This window comes from Podarcis muralis, chromosome 10 (genome assembly GCF_964188315.1).
Source record: "Podarcis muralis chromosome 10, rPodMur119.hap1.1, whole genome shotgun sequence".
In the NCBI taxonomy this organism is placed as follows: domain Eukaryota; kingdom Metazoa; phylum Chordata; class Lepidosauria; order Squamata; family Lacertidae; genus Podarcis; species Podarcis muralis.
Genome location: NC_135664.1, coordinates 36576238 through 36601116, shown reverse-complemented (window position 1 = coordinate 36601116; position 24879 = coordinate 36576238). Strand labels below are relative to the sequence as shown.

Here is a 24879-nt window from a genome sequence, read left to right as displayed (position 1 = left end):
GCCGGCGTACAGCTTTCGGGACCTGTGGCCAGCATGACTAAGCCGCTTCTGGTGAACCAGAGCAGCACACGGAAACACCGTTTACCTTCCGCCGCAGCAGTACCTATTTATCTACTTGCAGCTTGAGGTGCTTTCGAACTGCTAGGTTGGCAGGAGCAAGGACTGAGCAACGGGAGCTCACCCCGCCATGGGGATTTGAACCGCCGACCTTCTGATCGGCAAGCCCAAGGCTCAGTGGTTTGCACCACGGTGCCACCCACATCCCATTAAAGAATAGAGTAATGCCTGGTAAATTAGCACACAGTGGGAGCAAATGCAAACCCCAATCACTCACAATGTCAATTCTATAGAGACATAGACATATGAACATAAGGAGAGTCTGCTGAATTAGACCAGTGGCCCATCTAGTCTGACATCCTGTCCTGGAGCCTGATTGGTCTTCTCCTGCAACCCAATCAGTTGTTGCATTCTAGTATCCAACTTGCCTATTGTTCTAGGATCCAAGCTTAGTACATAACAAGAACACTATCCTCTCCTGTGGTTTCCAGCATCTGGTATTCAGAAGCATTACTTCCAACGCTGGCATAGCTATCATGGCTAGTTGATAGCTATCATCTGTATCTGCCTCTCCTCCCTGAATTTCTCTGATCCTCTTTTAAAGCCATCTAAGTTAGTGGCCATCACTGCGTCCTGTGGGAGTGAGATCCATCGTTCAACCACATGCTTCATGAAGAAGAACTCTCTTTTATCTCTCCTGAATTTTCCAACATTCAGCTTCACTGAATATCCATGAATTCTAGTGTTAGGGAATTTCTCCATGCCATGTGTAATTTTATAAACTACCATAATTTAAAAAAACAAAACAAAAAACAATGCTATGCACCAACCTTGAACTGGCATTGGTTTTCAGTTTGGGCCACCTCATCTCAAAAAGTGAACAGCAGAGACAGAAAATATCCAAAAGCAACAAGACAAAGATCAGAGGCAGAACAGGCTTCCATATGAACAGACAACAGAAATCGGGACAGGTTAAGATGCAAAATGGCATAAATTTGGGGGCAGGGCGGGGAGAGAAGGGCAAATTTCTGTTTGCATCCTCAAAGCGACATCATAAAAATAGAACATATACAGAAAGAGACCAAAGATGCTTTAATCCAATATAGAGTTCTATGTGATGGCCAATGGTGCATCACATAAGCTGTGCAAACACATCCATGCTCAAAGCCAGATGTTTGAGGTGACCATCCAAGCTCTCATTTCTACACCACTGCCAAGTCCATATTTCTGTGCAATTACAGGACTGCAGTAGAGCTACAGATAACTGGTTCACTATGTGGAAATGAACTCAAAGTGGCTCTGTGTCATCTGAATCTACTCAAAGCCTAAACATACATGTGGAAACTCATATTAACCAATTCTTAGGTGCATTGTTAGAGTTATGGTATATCTTAAGAGCCTGACTGGGCATTGGGAGTGGGTCACGAGTATGGCATGATTAAACATCAGTCTTGGCCTTCCAAAAACCTCATCTGTAATTGCAGCCTCTGCAAACACAGTTTCAGTGGTACAAGTGTCTCTGACCCCTTGAGCCAAGCCAGGCTCAACAGGCCAGCTCCAGCTCCATAGACACATGAATTTCCTAGACTCAAACACAAAAAAATAATCTCTTCCAGTGTATAAATGAGAGCTGCCATAGAACAGAATGGAGAAATCCAAGCGCAGTTGTGATGAACCCGAGCTTTCATAGCACCAACACCCTGAAATAATGAAAGAATAAATTCAGCAATGTGCGCTGAAATGATGGGTACTAGGAGACTTATTTTTCATGGAATAAGAGATTTACTTTAAAGAAGAGAGACAGCAAAAGCTCTCAGCTGAGCGATAAAAGGAAATGGGCTTAACCTTTGATCTTTACAGTGCCTATATTATAGCCATATTCGCGTTTTGCAAGGAGAATGGTACAATTTAAGGCTCTTCAGAGGAAGGAAATTTCATTTGCCCTATTCATAAAGTGTGAAATATTGTTATAGGATGCTGATTGTTAAATCACAACAGGAGATGTGATCACGTGGGGTGGGATCCATGAATGGAAACAGTGCAAGGATTTTGTCGGCTACAACAAATACATTAACCAACACTAAAAAGTTAAATCTGTTGTCAAAATCCAGTTGGAATAAAATTGATAAGGGAGAAGAAGGAAGGAAGGAAGGAAGGAAGGAAGGAAGGAAGGAAGGAAGGAAGGAAGGAAGGATATAGCATTTGGTTTGTTAAAACATAAATGATATCATTCTGTTTAAAAAGCAAAAGTATTCACTAATCTCCCCTATGGCTCAGACTCAAACCTCATGAGAGAAGAGAGTTCTGCTCAAGCAGGGGTGGGGTGTCATTTTTCTGCCAATTTCCACCTCCCAAAGCGTTCTACAGAATGTTTAGGGAAGCTTTTAATATTTGATGAATTATTGTATTTTAATATTTTGCTTGAAGCCACTCAGAGTGGCTGGGGAAACCCAGCCAGATGGATGGGGTATAAATAATATATTACTTCTTCTTCTTCTTCTTCTTCTTCTTCTTCTTCTTCTTCTTCTTCTTCTTTTTCTTCTTCTTCTTATTATTATTATTATTATTATGAATTGCTTGGCTTTTGGTGGGTTGCAAGGGGTGGCAATGAGGAAGATGAGTGCATTTCTTTGGATTCAAACCTGTATATGCTATGTTGTTGTTTTTTATCAATATACAATTCAAAGAACTACCATTCAATAAAATTGACATAAATATTTTTCCCCCAAACCTCTTAAAATTGAAAGTGATTGTTTTAAAGCAATCTCTGGTTTGCAGTAGTTCATGTTAACTAGGCTTTTTAATCATAAAATGTTAATAATAAGCCACCTGTTTTTTAAGTCATAAAATATTTTGGATTTTTTTAAAAAAACAAAATCCTCTGAACAAAATGAATTAACCACTGTGGTATAACATGAACTAAAAAGGAATTGCAAAATAGTAAATTGCTTCCATTGTCTTAAGATTAAACCCCTGTAACCTGATTTTCATTAATGTTGCAATGATCATGTGCTATGTATATAATAGAACTGGGCTTTGTATTTTGAAGTAAAGAACTTCATATCTATCAATTAATTGGCCATGAATAATGAATGAACAGAGATGAAGCAACGAGAAGGCAAAATGCAACAGTTATGCTTTCCTTTGTGCATATCATGTTCAGTTTCAGTTTCAGTTTCTGTTAATTGGTTCTCGTGGGAAACTTGCAGATTCTGGCTTCTCACAATTAACTCAAGGTGGTGTCAATTTACTCTTGGCAGAAAGCCCAGGTCTGCTTGACCTAGAAACTACTCACTCTGATTGGTTAACGACCAGCACTCAACTCTGTTATCAAGGGTTTGCTAGCTCAGTTTGAAGTGAGGTGTTGTTAGGAGTAGAAGTGCTGTGTATGGTTTTGAGAGAGAGAAAGAGAGGATTTATTTTGCTTTGTTTTGTATGCAGAAACTCTGCTGGTTTTATTTTTCTTTTTAATAAATCCTGTAAATAGTTATTCTGAGTCTAGCTGACTAGTCATTACCGCCGCAACTAGCTTCTTCGCTGTGCAGGAAAACTCTGCTACGTTTGGGCTAAAGCCAGTAGGGCTATGCCTGACACTTCAAAGTTCCATGAGGTTATGGGCATTGTGCTGCCAGCCTGAGTTGCGGTGGTGTCAGCATCAACGGCGTTGGTTCCAGTAGTTCCAGAAGTTGTTGTTCCTGCTGGTGCAGCAGATGGACTCTGGCTGGTTCCTGACCGTGGTGAGCTGGTGACGCAGCGGACACAAGGACAACAGCTGCAGCGTGTGAGTGCTGGGTGCTGTGGTTCCTGTTTTCTCTCTCGGTGGTCGTGAGTAGCTGGTTCCGGGTTCCAGGGACATCGCTCTCAAGATGGCCTCACAACCAGTTCAGATGGCTTTTGAGCGTCTGAATGACTCCAATTACTTGCTGTGGTCGGAACGCATGCAGGCAGTGCTGCAGAGGGATCGTCTCTGGCAAGTGGTGAGTAAGTTTCCTGTGAAGCCTGATGATGAAGACCTCGATAAAGACCAAAGAGCAAGGGCCACAATTGTCTTGGGGCTGGAAGATTCCCAGTTGCCGTATGTGAGGGGAATCAAGACAGCTAGAGGTGTGTGGCAAGCACTTAAAGAACTCCATGTGCGTGAGACAGCGGTTTCCAAGCTGTTCATTCGCAAGGCATTGTACAAGGCAATGTTACAGCCTGGGGTTACAATGCAGGAACACCTACACAGTTTACAGTTAAAGTTTGCAGCGCTACAGGAAAGAGACTGTGCGTTAGACCAGCAGGAGAAGGTGGCTATTATTTTGAGTTCTCTCCCGGAAAGCTGGGATAATTTAGTTTTGTCTCTAGAAGGCATGCAGGAGCATGATTTATCAGTCAGTTACGTTACTGGGCGTTTGATTGAAGAATGGCAGAAGCGGCAAGAAAGGTCGTTGGCTGCAGAGGCTTCTACAGGCGGGCGGTTTGGAAGGAGTTCTCATGCCGTACCAGAGGTGAAGCAAGAGCAGCGTGCCGGTGAGGAGTCAGCGTTTGCTGTTAGGCGTTGTTTCCAATGTGGGTCTTCAGCGCATCTAAAACGACAATGTCCGGAGTTGGTCAAGTCTCAGTTGCCGGTGCAGGAGCAGAGACGAGATCAGCAGCAGCAGCAGCGTAAAAAGAAATTCTTCAAACGAAAACAGTCGGCTCAGCTGGTGACCGGCGAGGTCAAGATTGCTGATGAGAAACAAGCGGTCTGGGTGGTCGATTCGGGAGCATCTCGCCACATCGTAAATACAGATGAATTGTTTGTTTCCAAGAACTCAGCACAGCGCAGCCAGGTGGCTCTAGCAGACGGAAGTACTTCCGAAGTGATTTCGGGGGGTGCAGTTTTTGTTCCTTGTCTTCGTGAATGCCTGCAAAATGTACTTTGTGTGCCGTCATTAAGGAGCAATCTGATGTCTGTAGATTGTTTGCTAAAAGCTGGGTTTAAAGTGTATTTTGAAGGAGACAGTTGCATTATTAAGAAGGCTGGTGAGATTTTAGGCACTGCTAAGTCAGAGGGAGGCTTGTTTTGGCTTAAAGCAGGATCTCAAGTTGCAGCAGTAGTCAGTAAATCTCAGCCTGCAGTGAATAACAAAGCTATACATGACAACTGTGTGCACTTATTGCATAGGAAAATGGGGCATGCTTGCTGGAAAAGTGTACTAAAAATGTCTGAATTGGCTGATGGGGGTAATTTAAAGAGTTGTAACAAGTACCTTGATTGTAATGTGTGTAAAAAGGTTAAAACCCACAGAGTCTCTTACCCCAGAAGTGACAGAGTTAGTGAGTCACCGCTACAGCTGGTTCACATGGACGTAATTGGTCCATTTGCTGTAAGCAGGGGTGGATCGCGCTTTTCACTAACAATTGTGGATGACGCCACGCGTTACTCCTGGGTTTTTCCCATGAAGAATAAGGGTGACGTGTTCACTAAGTTTAAAGGCTGGGTGGCATCTGTGGAAAGATTTCTGTCCATTAAACTCAAAAGGATTCAGACGGACAGAGGTGGCGAATTTATGTCAAATGCCTTTAAAGATTGGTTACAAAAGCGTGGCATTGGGCATAGAAAAACGAACGTTTTTTCCCCAGAGGAGAATGGCGTTGCAGAGCGAAAAAACAGATCTTTACAAGATATGATGTTTGCTATGCTTGACGATGCTGATTTGCCCATGTCTTATTGGGGGGAGAGCATGCTCACCGCGTGTTATCTCCAAAACAGGCTCTTTCATCAAACAATAGGTACAACCCCGTACTTTAAATTGTTTCAGAAAAAACCCAAAATTGACCATTTGCATGTGTTTGGATCAAAAGCCTGGGTATTAATTCCAAAACAAATGAGGAAGAAGGGAGATCCTAAGACCAAACAGTTAGTGTTTGTGGGTTACCAGGAGCTGGGAAGAGGTTTCCGTTTTGCTGAAGGGACAAATGGCATTGTGATCTCCAGGAATGCCAGTTTTTGTGAAAATAGTGGCTGGGAGAGACTACATGCCAATACTGAGGTTTGGTTTGAACCTTCCCAGGAGCTTCATGACTCTGAAGGTAAACACAGGGAGTCAGAGTCTGAGGGGGAGGAAAGTTCAGATAAGAGCTCTCAGGAAAGTGAAGTTAGCCAGAGACCAGTGGCTAAGCAACAAAAGAGAGGTCGCAGTTCTGAAGAGGAAAGTGGGTCAGAAGAAAAATTTTCTCCCAGAAGATCTAAAAGACAAAACAAAGGAGTGCCTCCGGTGCGTTTTTCTCCAGATACTGCAAATGTGTTTAGTGTAAGTGCAGAACCCAAGAGTTTTCAGGAGGTGTTAAAGTTACCAAAAGAGGAGGCAGAGCTCTGGAGACAGGCAATGGAGGAAGAGATGTCCTCTCTGAATGAGCACAAGGTTTTTACACCAGTAGCAGCGCCTGAGGGGGCAAAGATTGTAGGCTGCAGGTGGGTGTACAAACTTAAACCTCTGGTGACAGGAGAGTACAAATACAAAGCTCGTTTAGTGGCTCAAGGATACTCTCAGAGGCCTGGAAAAGATTATGACGAGACTTTTTCCCCTACTGCTAAGGGGGACAGTGTAAGGCTGATTTTAACGCTTGGAGCAAAGAGAAAACTCCTGTTAAACCATTTTGATATCCAGACTGCATATTTACATGCACCAATATCAGAAGACCTGTATCTAGCCGAACCGCCTGGTTATGAGACAGGTTCCAATAGAGTGTTAAAATTAAACAAAGCTCTATATGGTCTCAAACAGGCGGCAAGATCTTGGAACAAATGTTTCCATGAGGCCTTAGTGTCATTTGGTTTCAAGCAGAGTACAGCTGACAATTGTGTTTATGTACGTGGTACAGGCAGTGATCAAGAGTTTTGTCTGATTTATGTAGACGATGTTTTGTATGCATGCAAAACAGATAAACAAACTAAAAGGTTTGCCAAGCAATTGTCCAGTAAGTTCAAAGTGAAAGACTTAGGCCCGGTTAGGACATATCTAGGGTTGGAAGTGTGCTGGGCCCAAGATGGCAGCTGTCTAATTAGTCAGCAGAACAAAGTTAAACAACTACTGACTACATACAGGATGCAGGATTGCAAAGGGGCAGTGGTGCCTATGGATCCAGGTTTCATAAAAACACTTCATATAGATGAGAGTCCTGAATTTGAACATCCTGATGTATATCATTCTGTAATTGGAAGTTTATTGTATCTAGCACAGTGGTCCAGACCTGATATTAGCTACGCAGTAGGCATATTAAGTAGATTGGTCTCAAAACCCACGCTAAATGCCTGGAAAGGGGTAAAACAAGTTCTGAGGTATCTCAAACAGACAATTGGCTATATGTTACAATTAAATTCTTCAGAGGATGAAATGTTGAGTTGCTTCTGTGATAGTGACTGGGGAAATTTGCCGGATAGAAAATCTGTCACAGGACTAGTCATAATGGTCGGTGGAGCTTTAATCAGCTGGCGGTCTCGCAAGCAAGACGTTGTAAGTGTGTCATCAACGGAATCAGAGTACGCCGCATTGAGTGAATTGTGCAACGAGGTGATTTATTTCAAGCATTTGTTGGCAGATTTAAATGTAAATTGTGGAGAACCAGTACAAGTTTACATTGATAATCAAGCTTGTATAACCTTAAGTAAAACAGAGGGTTTCAAATCGCGTTCCAAACATATCTCTGTAAAATACCAAAATGTACGTTGCTGTGTACAAGACAATGTAATCACCTGTACTTATGTATCAAGTGAAGAAAATGTAGCAGATGTGTTAACTAAACCATTGGCAAAGATAAAGAACAAGCGAATGTGCAAGGGTTTAGGTTTGCTGGAAAAATGATCTTCTACATAGGTGTATTTGGTGTTAATTGTTCAGCAGAATCTGTGAGGGGGTGTTCAGTTTCAGTTTCAGTTTCTGTTAATTGGTTCTCGTGGGAAACTTGCAGATTCTGGCTTCTCACAATTAACTCAAGGTGGTGTCAATTTACTCTTGGCAGAAAGCCCAGGTCTGCTTGACCTAGAAACTACTCACTCTGATTGGTTAACGACCAGCACTCAACTCTGTTATCAAGGGTTTGCTAGCTCAGTTTGAAGTGAGGTGTTGTTAGGAGTAGAAGTGCTGTGTATGGTTTTGAGAGAGAGAAAGAGAGGATTTATTTTGCTTTGTTTTGTATGCAGAAACTCTGCTGGTTTTATTTTTCTTTTTAATAAATCCTGTAAATAGTTATTCTGAGTCTAGCTGACTAGTCATTACCGCCGCAACTAGCTTCTTCGCTGTGCAGGAAAACTCTGCTACGTTTGGGCTAAAGCCAGTAGGGCTATGCCTGACACTTCAAAGTTCCATGATATCAAGTGTGCAATGAGAAGGTAAAACAGTGAATTTATAGGGTATCTTTTTTATCCTACTGTTACACGCAATAAAAACTATATTTTAATTTACACTTTGCAAGTAACAAGCAAGCAGGCAGAAAACCACCAAACACGTACCTGAATCTCATAAGTTGTTCCAGGGTTAAGATTGGTGAGAAGGACTTCCAAACTGTCTGGCTTTGTTGTAACCTGAGTATAAGTATTTTGAATCCAAGGACAGACCTCCTTATATTTAACAATGTAGGATATAATCCTCCCATTTGGATGTGGTGGTGTGTTCCAAGAGAGAAGAATTCCTGCAGATCCAACTCTTTCCCCCGCAAGGAAAACAGGAGGTCCTGGATCTGTATGAAGGACAGGCTTTTAATTAAGTTGTGCGTGTATACCTCTGCTGCTAGTGCATAATAACGAAAGAATTCGCCAGCAAAGATGTCTTTGAGTTCTTAAAGTGCAGATAGTATGAAGTTGGCTTTCTTTAGAAGTATTATGAAAGATGATAAAATGCCTTTTGGAACACCAAGTGCATTCTTTCCATAAGAATTCAAAAAATGGAATGCTGCAATCGTCATAGACAAAATAGATCTTGATGCCAGTTTAGTTTTTCGCACACATTATTAAAGCTTCCTTAGCACCAGGCTTCTGCACTTTAAACACTACAGATTTTTTGGAAGTGGATTTCCCCAAGAAATCATACGAAAGGAAGCTGCTTATCTGATCCAGGAGTACTTGTATTTTGGCAACTCTGTTACAAATAATGCCAAATTACTATTGATTTTTCAGACATGCATCTCTTTCAAACACATGAACCATTTGCTTAAGAAACGGTATCTTTCTCAAACAATTTAACACAGAAATGCACAGACACTAATAGAAAGAATGTACTGTAATCTTCAAAATAGCACGTTATATATATTTTTAAAAGGTAAGTGAGACCTTTAAAGGAAATAGCCACACGCAATATATGACAATAAACTCACTAGTTACATTAGTTGTCACTGTTTTGCTGACAGGTGAGCTGTACACCGAAGAGGTAACTGAAGAAACAGTCACATTGTACACTGTTCCAGGAGTAGTGCTAGAAATATCAGCCTAAAATAATAAATTAACCCAGTTAGAACTACAGCTTACAATTTAAACAAAAGCAAACATTAAATAAACGGCATTCATATTACAAAGATTCACAACACACATCATATTTAAATACTTTTCTTTAAATATACTTTTCACATTCTTGCAATATGAAAGTTGCCTATTAAAAGGTGTGAAAAGGTAACACTCAAAGAGCACAAGATTCTTCTGCCAAAGAACAACTCATCGCAGAGGCTCTGTTTACTACATTCTAGGATTCTGCAAAATTCCCAGGTTAGTCTCTTGCAGCTAAAGACACTAGAATATTCTGTTCATCTTTGCTGAGGCATCCTAGGAAAAAAAACTTGTTGAGCTGTCAGTTTAAAACATAACCCACCAAAACCATTAGTTAGCATTCTTATGAAGTACCTGTGCCTTTGAAGCTCCAATAAAAAACAGAAGCAAAATAACATGAAAAACCATGGTAATGATATATATATATTTCAAATACAGGAATCAAAAATGCTCCTATAACTTTGTGATAGCTTAAGAGGGAAATGTTGCCTGGCATTAATGATTTAAGTCTAGATCTTCCTGGCAAGTACACAATTAATGAGCCTGTATTACTCAATAGCTCTGCCCTGCCTTTGTTAAACTATTCATGAACCCTTAAATGACTGGCTGGATGTCTGTGGCGGACTTCGTAAAAGTATTATAACTGTTGTTAAGGCAACAAACCATAGATGTTGAAATTTGCTCTCACAAATTTGGCATGTGTACTTTTGAATTCTCATCTAAGGTTTAAAAGCTTAAATAGAGAGAACGTCATGCTTGGCCAATTTTTCCTATCAGCAGAGCATATGAACAATTGCTGACTATCCAAGCACTACAAAACAAAAGCCCCCACATACCTGATACTCCCCACCTCCCACATCTCGGATAGAAACAAAGCCATGAGGAGGTGTGAGAACCACATGAAACCTTTCCACATATCCATGCGGCAGCCTCCAATGTAGAGAAAAGGAATGTGCCGACACGTTGAAGACTGTTAGTTTCTGTGGTTTTTCCGGCTCTTGAAGAAAATTCATTTATTCATTATTATTTTTCCATTGAAATGTATGTATTATGTACACACACACACACAAAAGCAACCCTTAAGTAGACCACACCCCCAGTTATTCACAAGTCACCTGTCTTTGTGTGGTGAACAGAGGAGCAAAATCTGGAAATTTGCAAATCACAAAATTCCCCATAATTTGTTCACAAACTGAACAAATGTGCTATATGTAGAAAACAAATGATTATTATATTATTACTAAACACAAATACCTGTGATGCCTTACTTTCCTTCTTAAACTGAATAAAACAAAGGAAATGATTACAGTGGTACCTCGCAAGACGAATGCCTCGCAAGACAAAAAAAACTCGCTAGACGAAAGGGTTTTTTGTTTTTTGAGCTGCTTCGCAAGACGATTTTCCCTATGGGCTTGCTTCGCAAGACGGAAACGTCTTGCAAGTTTGTTTCCTTTTTCGTAACACCGTTAATACAGTTGCGACTTGACTTCGAGGAGCAACTCATAGAACGCGGTGTGGTAGCCTTTTTTGAGGTTTTTAAAGACTTTGGTGATTTTTGAAGCTTTTCCAAAACTTTCCCGACACCGTGCTTCGCAAGACGAAAAAAATCGCAAGACGACAAAACTCGTGGAACGAATTAATTTCATCTTGCGAGGCACCACTGTACTGTCATTTTTTCATTTGAGCATAAAAATAGCAGGTACTGCAGAAGGCGTTTACAGCACTCGTACTTAAATCAGGCGTGAAACCTGACCAGTGGAAAACAAATCAGGTATGGGCTTGAAGTGGAGTTTCTCTTCTAAAATACTCTGCCTGGATTACAGCTACAAAGAAAGCACTTATGATCTGAACCTTAAAAAGTATTCAACTTCAGGCTGTGTAAAAATTCTGAAGACTTTTCCTACCCTGAGTTCACATAGACTCAAATGCACAGATTATTTTTGCAACTGAAATCAATGGGTCAGTCCTGAGAGTAGGCCAGTTTTATATGTGCTGCTGAGTTCCTACGCTCTTTAACAAATTTCATCTTTTTTCCATCTTACATCAGGGATATTTTTGCAGCACCATCTCACTCTGCATGTGCAACATTTTCTGATATGAGTAAATGCCCAAATTCAGCAATCTCACACGTCTACACAGTTCAGTGGGACTTATTCTCAGGTAAGTGTATGATTGCAGCTTTAAAAAGTGAAGCAGCCCATGTTTTCACAAAGCCATAGAGGGTTAAACCCTTAAAAATGGGCGGCAGTGTGCGTAAATATTTATTGGACCCTTAATAAATAAATAGCAGCAGAAAAAACTACAAACCTGCAATGATTTCAGTAAAGGCAACTGGACTTTCAACACTCCCTTTTACTCTTTGCAGTGTGAAATTATAAATCCCACCAGGAGTCAGATCTGTAATGGTGTAATGTATCTGAGTTCCTAAAATAGTATATTCCTTTGTGAATGTACTGTTTGATACAGACGCTTTATAATGGGTAAAGTTGGTCTTCTTGGGATTCCATGTTAATGTAGCAGACGAAGTATTTACCAGTGTTAAGGCTAGACCACATATCTTCATTGGTTCTGATTAAAAAGAAAGAAAATAGATTATAAGGCAAAAAAGATTAAATAAGCACATTTCACTTGACAAAAGCACTCAACACCTTTGAAGTTAGTGCTGTTAAGAAATCCCTTTTAAGTGACACAGGCTGGCAGCTGATGACCAGTTAAGTTTGATAGACACCTATTTAGTTTATCAGTCAACCGAACAATATTTTAAAACTTGTACCTCATGAAACCAAGTTCACTTCCTAAATCAGATATACATTGGCTATATTCAGTTGTGATGCCAATGGCCTAATGTGCACTAGCTTCCCTTCTCCTCCAGCTTCTTCCACCTCCCCCTTGAATACCCTCCTAAAAGGTAAAGGTAACGGGACCCCTGACCATTAGGTCCAGTCGTGGCCAACTCTGGGGTTGCGGCGCTCATCTCTCTTTATTGGCCGAGGGAGACGGCATACAGCTTCCGGGTCATGTGGCCAGCATGACTAAGCAGCTTCTGGCGAACCAGAGCAGCGCACGGAAACGCCGTTTACCTTCCCGCCGGAGCAGTACCTATTTATCTACTTGCACTTTAGCGTGCTTTCGAACTCCTAGGTTGGCAGGAGCTGGGACTGAGAAACGGGAGCTCACCCTGTCGTGGGGATTCGAACGGCCGACCTTCTGATTGGAAAGCCCAAGGCTCTGTGGTTTATACCACAGTGCCACCCACGTCCCTTATACCACCCATGTCCCTTATATCCCCTCCTAGTTTGAGGCAAATTAGTTTCCTGGTCTGGAGCTGCAAGATTCCACAATTTGTAGTGTGAGCAGCTACTGAAGCAAACTAGGGTCGTATCATGAAACTGCCACATGCAACAGAGGGGAGTAAGTAAAGGCAGAACTCAAAGCATAGCACCAAACCATGGTTTGCTATTACATCTGAGCATTGTCATGGTGTGACCTTGGGTAAGTCGCTATCCTTCAATGATACTTATCAACCATCTGGTGGTTATCTGGTTAGCATATCTGTCAAAAAGCCATAGTTTCATAACAAGTATCACAGTGTGAAAGGAACATTGGAAAATTGGGACAGAAGCGCTAGCTTTATAATCAGGAAAACATACACAATATTCCAATGTATAATGGGGAAACAACCATAACCAATGAAACATTGGTGGACATAATTCAATTTACCACAATGAACACACAAGCTAATACTACCAGCCAATTTTGCTCATGTATATGGTGGTAGGTCTTGCTCAGTAATGGTTGTAGGGTTATTTGCAACAAATTTGCTTCAGGGTTGTGGCCTGCAATAAATGAATTGAATACAAAATGGCTAAACTACTGGAAGTTTATCATGAAAACTGAAGCACACAATTGGCTTTTTGTCCATTTCACACAGGGCAAAATTATAAACAAATGGCATTTGTACCCTTAGAGGTGGTTAATAAAGAATACTGAAATTATACCAGCAGTTGTCACACTGTTTTGTTTAATGACTATTTGTTTTAAACCAGGCTTCCTGGTTCTTACATACAACTAACTTGAAATTAACTGAAACCGGAAGTAGTAGAAGTCCACTTCTGGGCTTTGCAGGAAGAGGGGAGGAGCAGGAAGCACATGACCCCCAATGCTCTGTTTGGGTTTGCTGAGGTTTGTGCACCTAGTGCTAAACCATGGCATCTGAACCAGCCCAGTGTCTCACATCATATTTCAATATTCTCTGTACTGCTGTTCAAATATATTTACACTGTATTTGGGGAGGGGAGAATATAAATTATTTCTCAGGAAATTACTTGTAGTGACTTTTCTCTCCACAGCCACACTAAAGTCTTTTCCTTTAATGGTCTTTACTTGAAAAACGTATTCCACGCCGGGCATCAGATTTTCCACTACAGCCCTGCCAACAGCAACTGCAGTCGTATGAAGAAAACCAACGCTTGTTGCAAAACCATGGGAAAGCTAGAGAAGAAAAGCACATGTAGAGATTATATCCCTAGTAATTTAATATAATTTAGGGAGTCAGTCAAGGCAGCATCAGCACCCACCAATAGTATTTAAAACACAGTGAAAGATGTACACATTCCTGCCATTGTGCTAGTCATTAAGTAACATTTTAGTAATTTAGTAACATTGTGGTAATTTAGTAAACTATCCGCATTTGTTTTTTTTAAAATGGTGATGATGAATCCCTGCATTATCTGAGTCTGCATATGTGGAAAACCAGAATTGTTCACGCAATGCTCTAAAAACAATATACTATAGCAGTTTTCTTGCCAAGGAAAGGACATTCAGTTCCACTTTTCTTGTTGACAGAAGTGATGGAGTCCCATTACGGCAATATTTGAACAACACTCCGGGCCTAAGAGAAAAGGAGAAATGAATGCCTGTGGCCTGTCTCTAGGACTGCTTCTACTGCTGATGAGTTTTTCTCAGGTGAGCTGATCAGGGTGTTTGTGTATGCCCAGCCAGCGGCAGTGCAAGCCAATCGGGCACCTGGGGCGGCACATGTACCCTGCGCCCAGGGGTGGGACTAACCACTCACGGGGGGTGGGGCCAGCTGCCCATGGGGCCCACGGAGTCTGCCTGCCTCCTCCCACTCAGCCACCCTACAGCTCGGAAGGAGGCAGTGGAGTCCCGAGCTGTCAAAACAAAGGGGGAAGGCCGCCGGCAAAGCAACACAGCTCCCCCCTTCCCCCGACAGCTCGGGGTAGGCAGCAGGCTTGGGAGGTGGGTGGTGCACCAAATATCACCCCCCCCACAGGGATGACACCCAGGGCAGACCACCTCTACCGCACCCCCTTCTTCCGCCACTGTGCCCAGCCCATTCTTGCTTTGCACTGTGGCTTTCACCATTGTGCAACATGCTCTCAATAAGTCATCTTCTCTCATCTCCCTAGGTGTGCTTAGGGAGCAGGGGGGGAGGGGTTGCAACAGCCTGTATATGTGATTGCAATTCTTATGATCTTTGTGTGCATTTGTTTACTTGTGACACACTGTTGTTGCATGTGGCTGTTTGACTGGGGTGGATGTAGCTGGGGTGCACCCCCATGTGTTTCCATTCCTGTGCTGGTGTTTTCCCAAGGCCTTACAGTGCGCATACACCCAATTAGGGGTTGACTCTCTGCATTTTGGGTTATTGTGTGCTTAATTCCTGCTTTGCTGGTCTTGGGCCAGCACAGCAGGCATCCCCCCCTCCCCCCTGGCTTCTGAACTGACTCAGGATCTGACATAGTTTTATACCAGTCTCATTTGCACCTCTGTGCCAGGATCTAGTGTGCAGGATTGCCCTGCTCATCAGTCACAGGGCTGTGAAATGCCCAGGCTGACTGGTTCAGGTCAGTCAAGAAAGTGAGTAAGAAACAAAAATCACAGTAATAGAGATAAAGGATTTCTGGGCAGAAGGAGGATCTGTCCCAAATAGATACCTGTGCACCCAGAATGAGGGTTCAAACTTAAAGTCAGGCAAGTACGCTTGCAAATTATAACTGAATACAAAATACTAATGCAAAGTAATGAACTAAAAATAGGGATATAAAAGGAAACAAATGACTAAAGCTGCTTTTTTTGTATTGTTTTCATGTCATTAATTCCTAAGTGTGTAATGAAAATTGGATGAGCTGGGCTGATTAATTTTAAATGACTAGTAAAATGATCCCATTTGTGCTGGGCACTTTGCTAGGCAACCGCTCTTCCAAAGCCTCCCTTATTAATATTTCACACTTAATCTCATTTATTCAGAAGGACTGCTCTAACATGGCTGGTTGCTCTGCGGTATGTCAGACAATAATGTGATGTCATTATGATCCATATTAAATGACATTTTCTTTCCACAAGAACATCTATACAAAAGCACAAACAATCTGAAGTTTGTAATTTCCACACATGTACATATTAAAAAAAACCACACATTAAAATTCATAAAATATTCTAGGATGAATAACAAAATAGATTTGTGGTTGGTGTTTTTTTCTTGCTTTGCCATGTCAAAGGAGATATTTGTGTTTGTTTTATACAATACGGCCACTGAGGCTACAGTGGATGGTGAGAGTAGGGGAAAATAAACTACTTATCTCTTTCTCTTGGGACATTTCTCCCCCTATATATATCATCACCTTAAGATGCCTTTTTCCATGCTGGGGAAGAATACATGGATTAGGGCAAGTACGTGTATTTTGTTTTGTGTGTGTTGCCTATGTATTTTGCTTTGTTTTCTGCACAGAGGCAGAACCACCTCTGTGACTGTCAACCTATGTGAATGCGGGGGGAGGGGGGAGAGAAAGTCAATAAAAATAATAATTACACACTATTTTTCTTACCTCAAAATGATCAAAGCTTCCGTTGGGCAATTCCCATGACAAATAAACTGTGTTCTCTTCTATTCCAAATGCCTGTAAATCTAAGGGTGGACCGGGACCTGGATTAAAGAGATAACGTGAAAGAGATAAAATTAAAGAAATTATAATAGTCTCCTTTAAATTTGCAGTTCTGAACGTGCAAGGAAGTAAGGACAGTTGCTAGGGAATGTGACCTCTTCTCCAATTCAGTTTTGGTATGAATCATGGTTGTGCCAGAATATAAAGATGTGTTGATTTATGGTTCTGAGGGCCAAGAGGTCAATTCAATCTTTCATGGATTTTTTTTTTTGTACTTTCCTGGGTTCCTCTCTCACGGTCTTTAGAGAGTACAGCCGGATTATCTGTTCTCAGATCTTGGATAAGAATTATGAGGTGCATGCCTCTCTGTAACTTAGGCAAGCGGAGAGTTGCCCTCTAGATGTTGCCGGACTGCAAATCCCATCAGCCCCTGCCAAGTGCGGTCAATGGTCAGGGATGATGGGAGCTGGAGCTGAGTAATCCTTGGGAGTGTCAAAGGATCCTTACCTCTGTTTTAGCTAGCTTATCCTTGGGATTCAAGGTGTGATCCCAGTCTACTGCTGGTGAAGAACCTGCACATGGAGAACCCCTGTAGGTTAATTGAGTGCATTCTACTCTTTCCTCCCACTGTAAATAGCAGGCACAAAGTTGGGGCTGGTTTTAATTAGGACCATGGCAGGAGCAAATAAACAGCTACACAAGAGTGAGCTCTGTGACACACCTGTACACACAGGCAGTGCAAATAATTGTCAAGGTGAATGGGAGATCTGTCGGAACACGCCTGGGGGGCACACACAGCCCCCGGAATGAGATAGACCTCTCCGGGCGTCTTCCTGATGAAGCGTAGCCTGGGACATTTGCAAATCAGTTCCAGTGCGCACCAGTGACACATATCAAAAGACATGTGCACGCTCTATCAGCAGAGTATAGCAGAAACGATCATGCAATATATACAGGACAAAGCAATCATGGTGTCCTCTCACGTATTCTCCAAGAGACAGAGAGAAAGAAAAGTACAAAAGTATAGTACAGCAGAGGAGAGATAAGACTGACTTCCGTTCTCACACTTTCCAAGCCTAGAAAGTAAACACTGACATGGATGTAACAATCACACATCCAGCAACGGAGGAGTGAAATGCTAACAAGATCTGCATGGATCTCTAGCTAGGCCTCCCCTTTCACTTAATGCTCATTCTCTGGAGAATGGCTAACTTACATTGAGACTCGATGGGGATATGAATCTCCCACTCAACCCATTGTGTCTCCACCCACAGCATTCAGCCCGGACATTGAGATCCAGCTCTGAGGGCGGTTCCCTCATTGAGAGAAATGAGGTTACATGGAATTAGGAAGAAGGCCTTTTTGGTAGTAGTGCTTGGACTGTGGAACACCCTCCCTACTATCTGACTTTTAGAAGACACGGGAGGGCAGCCCTGTACAGGGAGGTTTTTAATGTTTGAGGTTTTTTGTCTTTCAATACTTTGCTGGAAGCCGCCCAGAGTGGCTGGGATAATCCAGAGAGATGGGTGGCATATTATTATTATTATTATTATTATTATTATTATTAGTCTATTGTGCTGCCTGCGTATGTGCAGATTAGGAGGGGGAGAAAACAGAGCTGTCTTGATTCCTTGGTGCTTTATTTATTTACTAAGGGATTTTAATGCCACCATTCAATTAATCATTTAATCACCATTTTGCGGGATAGCTTTGCATCATGTATCAAAAACTGCAAACAATTAGATACATCCCTCACATGTAGATACTGCATCTGTAGTGAAGTGCCCTCAATTTTATGCTCTTAAATTACAAATGATTGCATGAACAGAGTTTGAAAATCCAGAATACAAAGCATAAAATAAACTTACAAGTGCTGATTTTTAAAGTGATGGGGAAGCTTCTCTTTAATCTGTTCTTAGTAACTATTTTAATAAAGTAGTCAGTGCCTGAGGAAAGGCCATCAAATTTGTACTTCCTGCATAATTAAGAAAATATAATTAAGAAAAACATTGTCTAATCATACTGTAGCTAGAAAGTAATGTGTTATCTTTATACAATACCTTATATCTGAAGAAAGCTTTTCTTCTTTGCTGTAGTTTTTGCAAGCCAATGTAATGATGTATCCATCAAATATACCCAGTGCTGGTGGCCAGGTAAGAGTTATTGACTCAGAGTCTTTACTGAAATTCATATACTTAACTGAGCTTGGCACTATCAACAAAGGTTATTATGTTGAAAATTAGCAATTCAAGCATATATTGGTAAGCCAACAATTATTATCCTCATCCATGGAGGTTCTTAAGAGGAAGTAAATACGAAATTATTAACAATGCTTAATGGATAGGATTTTGTGTCTGGAAGCCGAAAGTTGGAAGAGATGGCCAAGTCTAATTTTCCATAAATAACTCCTTACATAAAATAATAGGATTTGATTCTCCGCCTTCTGAGAACAGATAAGGTACATCAAAGGTAGGAAACAATATCAGTCTTGATGTTTCTGCAAGAGGTTACCACTTTTTTACAGTTGTACAAAAGGCAGAAATAAACAATTAACTTTTTCCATCTCTAATAATTATACATGTTCTTGTAATTTTGTATATGCACTTCAGCAAATTTCCTACTTTGCTATTGCATGGAAATAATATTTTACCCAGAAACTGCCTATGCACAATTGAATGTTTGGGGTCTTGACCCTCACTTCATCTTAAGACTCTTATACAAGGTGCAAACAGAGATGGCTTCACCGCTATATTTATATACACACATCCCAGTATGCCCTATTAAAAATATATAAATGAGAAAGCATTTATCATTTTCAATTTACCCATTACACAGAAATCTTCTTTTTTTAAAGTATTAGCCCTTTAGTGTATCAGGATAACAAAAGTGATGTTTGCAGCGGCGGTATATTTTACAAGCAGAATTTTGTCATTCTTACCTGTCTCTATTTGTATGCTCACAGGAAGGCTGTCTTTATATCCTTCTTTTTCAGTTTTAACTGTGAAGTTATATAGTGAGCCAGGGATCAGACTGGAAAATTCTGCCAATTCTTTTGTGACTTTTTGGACCTACAGATCAAACAGAGGTAGTGTCTTCTTTGCAGTTTTGAAGGTGTGTGTGTGTGTGTGTGTGTGTGTGTGTATCAGTACATTCAATGCACATGTAATTCTTGCAAGCAACATGTGCTGTGACCTCATCCTCCACATATTAATCACTGCCCCTATTCACACACAGGACCTGTGCAAGCTGAATGGCAGGGACTGGAGACTACAAAGTAGGAGTTCTTTTTCTTTTGTCTTTCCCTGTGGACTTCTGGCTTTGCAAGCACACAAGTGCCAAGGATTTGAGAACCTAGGCACATACATAATATCAGCTGGAAAAATGCATTCAAAACAGCAATACAATAGTAAAATGTCTGTGTGGGTTCATCCCTTTTTAAAATGACTATAATTTACTTGACAGCAGTGATTTCATTGGTGATATAAAACAGATGTTTTTTTTAAAACATACCATGAAAATACCTGCATAGTTTATGCATGTGACTTCATACTGCTGAAAGTTTCCATCTGCTCTATCCCAAATAATCTGTATTGAAATATCTGTAACTCTGCCTTCACGTACATTTAGTGGAACTGCAAGGCCTGCAAAATATGTGAAACATGTACATCATACATTTCATTTCTCATGTCATAATAAAGAGCCAGAGTGGATGAATGTCTGAGCCTTTTGGATTTCTGCCATATCCAAATGTACCAACAGAGACCTTTCATCAACTATGTTCAACCCCAGCACTCAGTTTACTTCAGCTTATGAGTTATCTTTTATTTTCAAAAGTAGTTCTGCAATAAAGAAGCTTATAAATGTTTTGAATGTCAGAAAGACACACACACACACACACACACACACACACACACACACACATATTATCTTTATACACTAGAGCAGGTACGTATGGCCAAATTCTGTTTTCCCAAATACTTGTTTAGGGCCAAGAACAACTCAATTTTTACCACAGTGTCAGTAAACTTGGGTAGAGACATCAAGGACCTTCTAGAGCTTTAGAGGTAAACACACACAGGTAGCCATTCCTGCTTTACAGACTATGGATCGTATCTAATAATTGGTCAGCAGTTTCTGCAATGGGACTTCTTCTCAACCTGTGCACACCAATGTCGTCCGTCCCCCCCATCTTGTCTGGAGCAGAATGAGAAGGGGAACACAGGGAGAGGAGGGAGAGAAACATTGTGGAGACAGAAGTCCTTACACTAATGGGATAACTCCACTGGATACAACCCTATTTGCTTTCCTATCTGGGTTTTTCTGTAGGCCCTAGGCTAATTGCTCAGATGAAATACTGTACTTCCATCCATTCTCATCTTGGGGGGCTTTTTCCCCCACTGGATAATTCAGTCCTCCATAATTTGTGGAATTCCATATAACAAATCCTGAAGACTCTTGTCTACATTTCCCTACCTCTACAGCCCATTCCTTCTGAATCTGTGTTCTTCCCATTCTCTTTGAAAAGTTAATTCTTGTTACACAAAGTCCTACTGCAGCTCCAAACTCCTACTATTTTAGGAAGAGATGAGCTGCAGTGAAGGCATATCAAATGCCAAAACATAGAATCAGATGGTGATAAACCTCTCCATTTCCTTGAAGAGGTTTTCCCTTCTTGTGGGAAAATGCAGTAATAGATTGTAATATTGCACATCTAAATACCAGAAAGATACTGTGTTTAAAATGTCATGTTTCCGGCTACACTTTTACTATTTGCTTAAAGTGCAACCCACTTCCATTTATTTCAGTGCCAAAAATATGCATACAAGGAGGTGGGCAAATATGCAACTAAAAAGGAGACTGATGAACAGCCATGAAATCGGCAGGTTACTCTTTCCTCCTATTCTCTGTATTGTAGCAGGACTACATTAACATACAAAAAAAATATTAAGGTTCATATACTTTGACTCAGCATCTAACCATTCCCCTATAAACATTGATTGCAGTTATTGGTAGAACCATCTGAGCCCTCAATATTACTGTACACAGAGAAATGCTAATGTACATTAGAATCTGTGGTCTCAAACGCTGCACACCATCACAAACGCTGACACTGTTTATATCACCCAAGACTGCAATCCTATGCAGGGAGTGAATTCCACTGCAGTTTACATCCAAGAAAACATGCACAGCCTGAATATTTTGAACTACTAAGTTACAGAGAAGTTAAAAAATTATGATATAATATAATAGGTCAAGCAGATTTCCATGCATGCAATGGGACTCCCCCTTCCTTTTCTCTCCTGGTGTAAACCCAATAGATGCTTTTGAGATACAGGTCTGTAGGGCAGAGAAGTAAGGGAAATTCCATTGTGCACCATGATGTCTGCTGCATGAACAGAACTGCTGTGTTGGATACAACCTATAATTTTATAGACAATATATTATGTCATCAATAAAAACTTTAGATGCTAATAAATCAGCAATGCTAAATGAGTCCACAACTATCAACATAAATTAATCAGAAACGGCCCTGACAAATACTTCCACATATAGTTATGAAAACAATATATGGACTAGACAAATTACAGCAAGATTTCATATTGAAGGAAGAGGATGTAATCACATAACCTTAAATAACTTACATGTTCTTATAGCTGGCAGGTGGTATACAGAACTTAACATAGATCCACTTGTAGTGGAAACAAAAAAATCATATTCCGTGCCCGGGATTAAATTCTCTATAGTTACTTTCCCATCAGTTGACAAAGTTGTAGTTGCATTAGGGCCTCTTTTACTCATGACGTGTAAGCCATCAATGACTCCAACAGCAGGCATTTGAACAAATAAAACCACAGAATGACTTTGAACTTCATAGGGGATGACAATCTGAACTGGTTTGGGTTCTAGAGTGACAACAGAAGGAGGGATCAGATCAAACATGTTTTATAAACAGCTGTAAATTAGAACAGTAAATGTAGACCACATGTTTTTAATGCAGGGGGATATAAAGTAAGGATTGTCAGATACAATATTGTTGGCAAACAATGGATTTTATAGTCTGCTAGGTGATCAGCACAAATACAATTCATTTCAATGTAAGCATCAAGAGGGCTTAATGCTTTGAAAATCCAAGCTGTTCAGATGAGTAATCAACTCCTGATTGACTGGCCTAAGGCCTGATTTAATGTTCCAGCTGAACTTTCTCACATCTACGCCATCTCATCAAAATATGGGTATCAACTACTAAACAAAAGAAATAAAATTTATGGAACAATGGAAATGGTCATGCCACTTTGACAAACTAAGTAGTGTTCATATTTTGTGTGTTGCCTACTGTTTTAGAATACTATCTTTTCTGCACAAACTTATACGTATTTGAAGTGAATTATAGGTATTCATTCTAAAATGACTTTTGAAAAACATTACCATACACATTCTCTTGCTCTCAGGCCACGTGTCATTATTTTGAGGGGGTGGGAACCACTGTGCTCTCATTCTCAATCAAGCCAGTTGGTGGTTGGCAATGAAAGTAATTTCTCATTTCCACAAGGCAACAATTCCAAAATATTGTGTTAGCGTGCTTTGAAATAAATTCTGCTTCTATCATCTACTTCATATTATAGCAACCTACTTGTGCAATCAATTTCGATTCACACAAATAAGACTTTCCCTTCCTCTCTTCCACTCCCATAATCTATCTGCTTTGGAAGGTTGGGCTACTGGGACTGCAGGGCGAAGGAAGGAAGGAGAAGTCCTGTTAGCATAATGTTAGCTCTCACCATAAGACTTTCCTTCACAGGCTTTAATCCTGATCCAACTGATAAACATCCATACTGGTTTACAGCAACTACTACTAATAAGTATACTTCTTTTAGGCTGCATTCCTATACCCACTATGAATGAGCCCCATTTAACTCAACAGGACTTACTTTTGAGTTGACATGTGTCTGCAATGGCACAACTGATAAAGAAGCATTTAAGGTGTAGGTGAAGAGGAGGAGGAGGAGTTTGGATTTGATATCCCGCCTTTCACTCCCCTTCAGGAGTCTCAAAGCGGCTAACATTCTCCTTTCCCTTCCTCCCCCACAACAAACACTCTGTGAGGTGAGTGGGGCTGAGAGACTTCAAAGAAGTGTGACTGGCCCAAGGTCACCCAGCAGCTGCATGTGGAGGAGCGGAGACGCGAACCTGGTTCCCCAGATTACGAGACTACTGCTCTTAACCACTACACCACACTGGCTCTGGTGTAGTGTGTGTGTCCGTCCTATTAACAATGTTTCTTCCCCTCCCCCAAAAAAGTCTTAAAACATCTTACTAAGAGTGCATTGAATGGTACTTAGATCACTCTTGTTTCCATTTGTTACTGTAGCCACTCCTATTTCATAAGTCATTCCAGGTATTAGGAGTTCAATTTTAAAACTCTCTGTATTGTTTACTAAGAACACCAAGTTTTTATCCTCAACTGCAGATGGTCTTGCTTGAATATAGGATTCCTGGCCCTCTTGTGGCAGTTTCCAGTAGATAATTACATGGTCCTCTCCTATATCTTCTGGATGGATGAATACATTCGTAGGTGGGCTGACACCTAAACAAAGTAAATGATATCTACAGTGCATATCAGATTGACAAAATTATTCCTAGTTGATTAGCTCTCCTTTTAAAACTCGGTTCTCAGCTGAGAAGGATGCATGCAGTCACTGTTTCATTGTTTCAGTCATAGCTTTGCAAAAAATAATTATTTTATAATATTGACATTCCTTCATGGCTGCTAAAATGGGAGAATTGCATAAATTGTAAGAAGAAGAAGAGTTTGGATTTGATATCCCGCCTTTCACTCCCTTTAAGGAGTCTCAAAGCGGCTAACATTCTCCTTTCCCTTCCTCCCCCACAACAAACACTCTGTGAGGTGAGTGGGGCTGAGAGACTTCAAAGAAGTGTGACTGGCCCAAGGTCACCCAGCAGCTGCATGTGGAGGAGCGGAGACGTGAACCCGGTTCCCCAGATTACGAGTCTACTGCTCTTAACCACTACACCACACTGGTAACACATGTTCTCTAACAACTTGGATAAACATTTTAAATTTTAGCAGAAAAGGAGGAGACGTTCTTACTAATTTCCCCTTCCCCTACAGTTCCATCTCCTTCACAACCCAGGAGCAAACATCTGGCACCATAAGGGACTGCAGGGAGAGGGGGGGACTGAATAAAAATAAGATTGCTTAAGAATGAGGATTTGAGGTTGTTGTTTTTCTTACAATCAAGTGGTGTATAAATTTTGTGAAATAAATAATTAACTGCATGCTGAACTTATCTGTAGATGCTATCATCTTCTATATGTCTTCCTTTTGTTTAGGAGTCCTAGGACATATATCCTAAATTACTACCAGTTAAAAGTAATTATGTACATTGTTTATAA

At 40.8% G+C, this 24879-nt stretch overlaps 1 protein-coding gene across 6 annotated transcripts in view; it reads right to left on the bottom strand.

Annotated features, from left to right (window-relative positions):
• PTPRQ (protein tyrosine phosphatase receptor type Q) overlaps positions 1 to 24879 on the bottom strand; it is a 111770-nt gene that overhangs the window by 80129 nt on the left and 6762 nt on the right. For 5 of the 6 annotated variants that reach the window (XM_077934761.1, XM_028745577.2, XM_028745578.2 and 2 more), the window contains 12 exons: positions 23780 to 24049; positions 22107 to 22367; positions 19975 to 20105; positions 19403 to 19532; positions 18525 to 18675; positions 18333 to 18439; positions 16408 to 16505; positions 13885 to 14050; positions 11867 to 12127; positions 10396 to 10556; positions 9394 to 9505; positions 8534 to 8760 (listed from right to left, as the gene is read on the bottom strand). In XM_077934761.1, the coding sequence (XP_077790887.1) occupies positions 8534 to 8760; positions 9394 to 9505; positions 10396 to 10556; positions 11867 to 12127; positions 13885 to 14050; positions 16408 to 16505; positions 18333 to 18439; positions 18525 to 18675; positions 19403 to 19532; positions 19975 to 20105; positions 22107 to 22367; positions 23780 to 24049 (2075 nt within the window). Of the gene's footprint in view, positions 1 to 8533; positions 8761 to 9393; positions 9506 to 9913; positions 9983 to 10395; positions 10557 to 11866; positions 12128 to 13884; positions 14051 to 16407; positions 16506 to 18332; positions 18440 to 18524; positions 18676 to 19402; positions 19533 to 19974; positions 20106 to 22106; positions 22368 to 23779; positions 24050 to 24879 lie in introns of those variants that run through there. The other variant, XM_077934762.1, reaches the window with a different exon arrangement.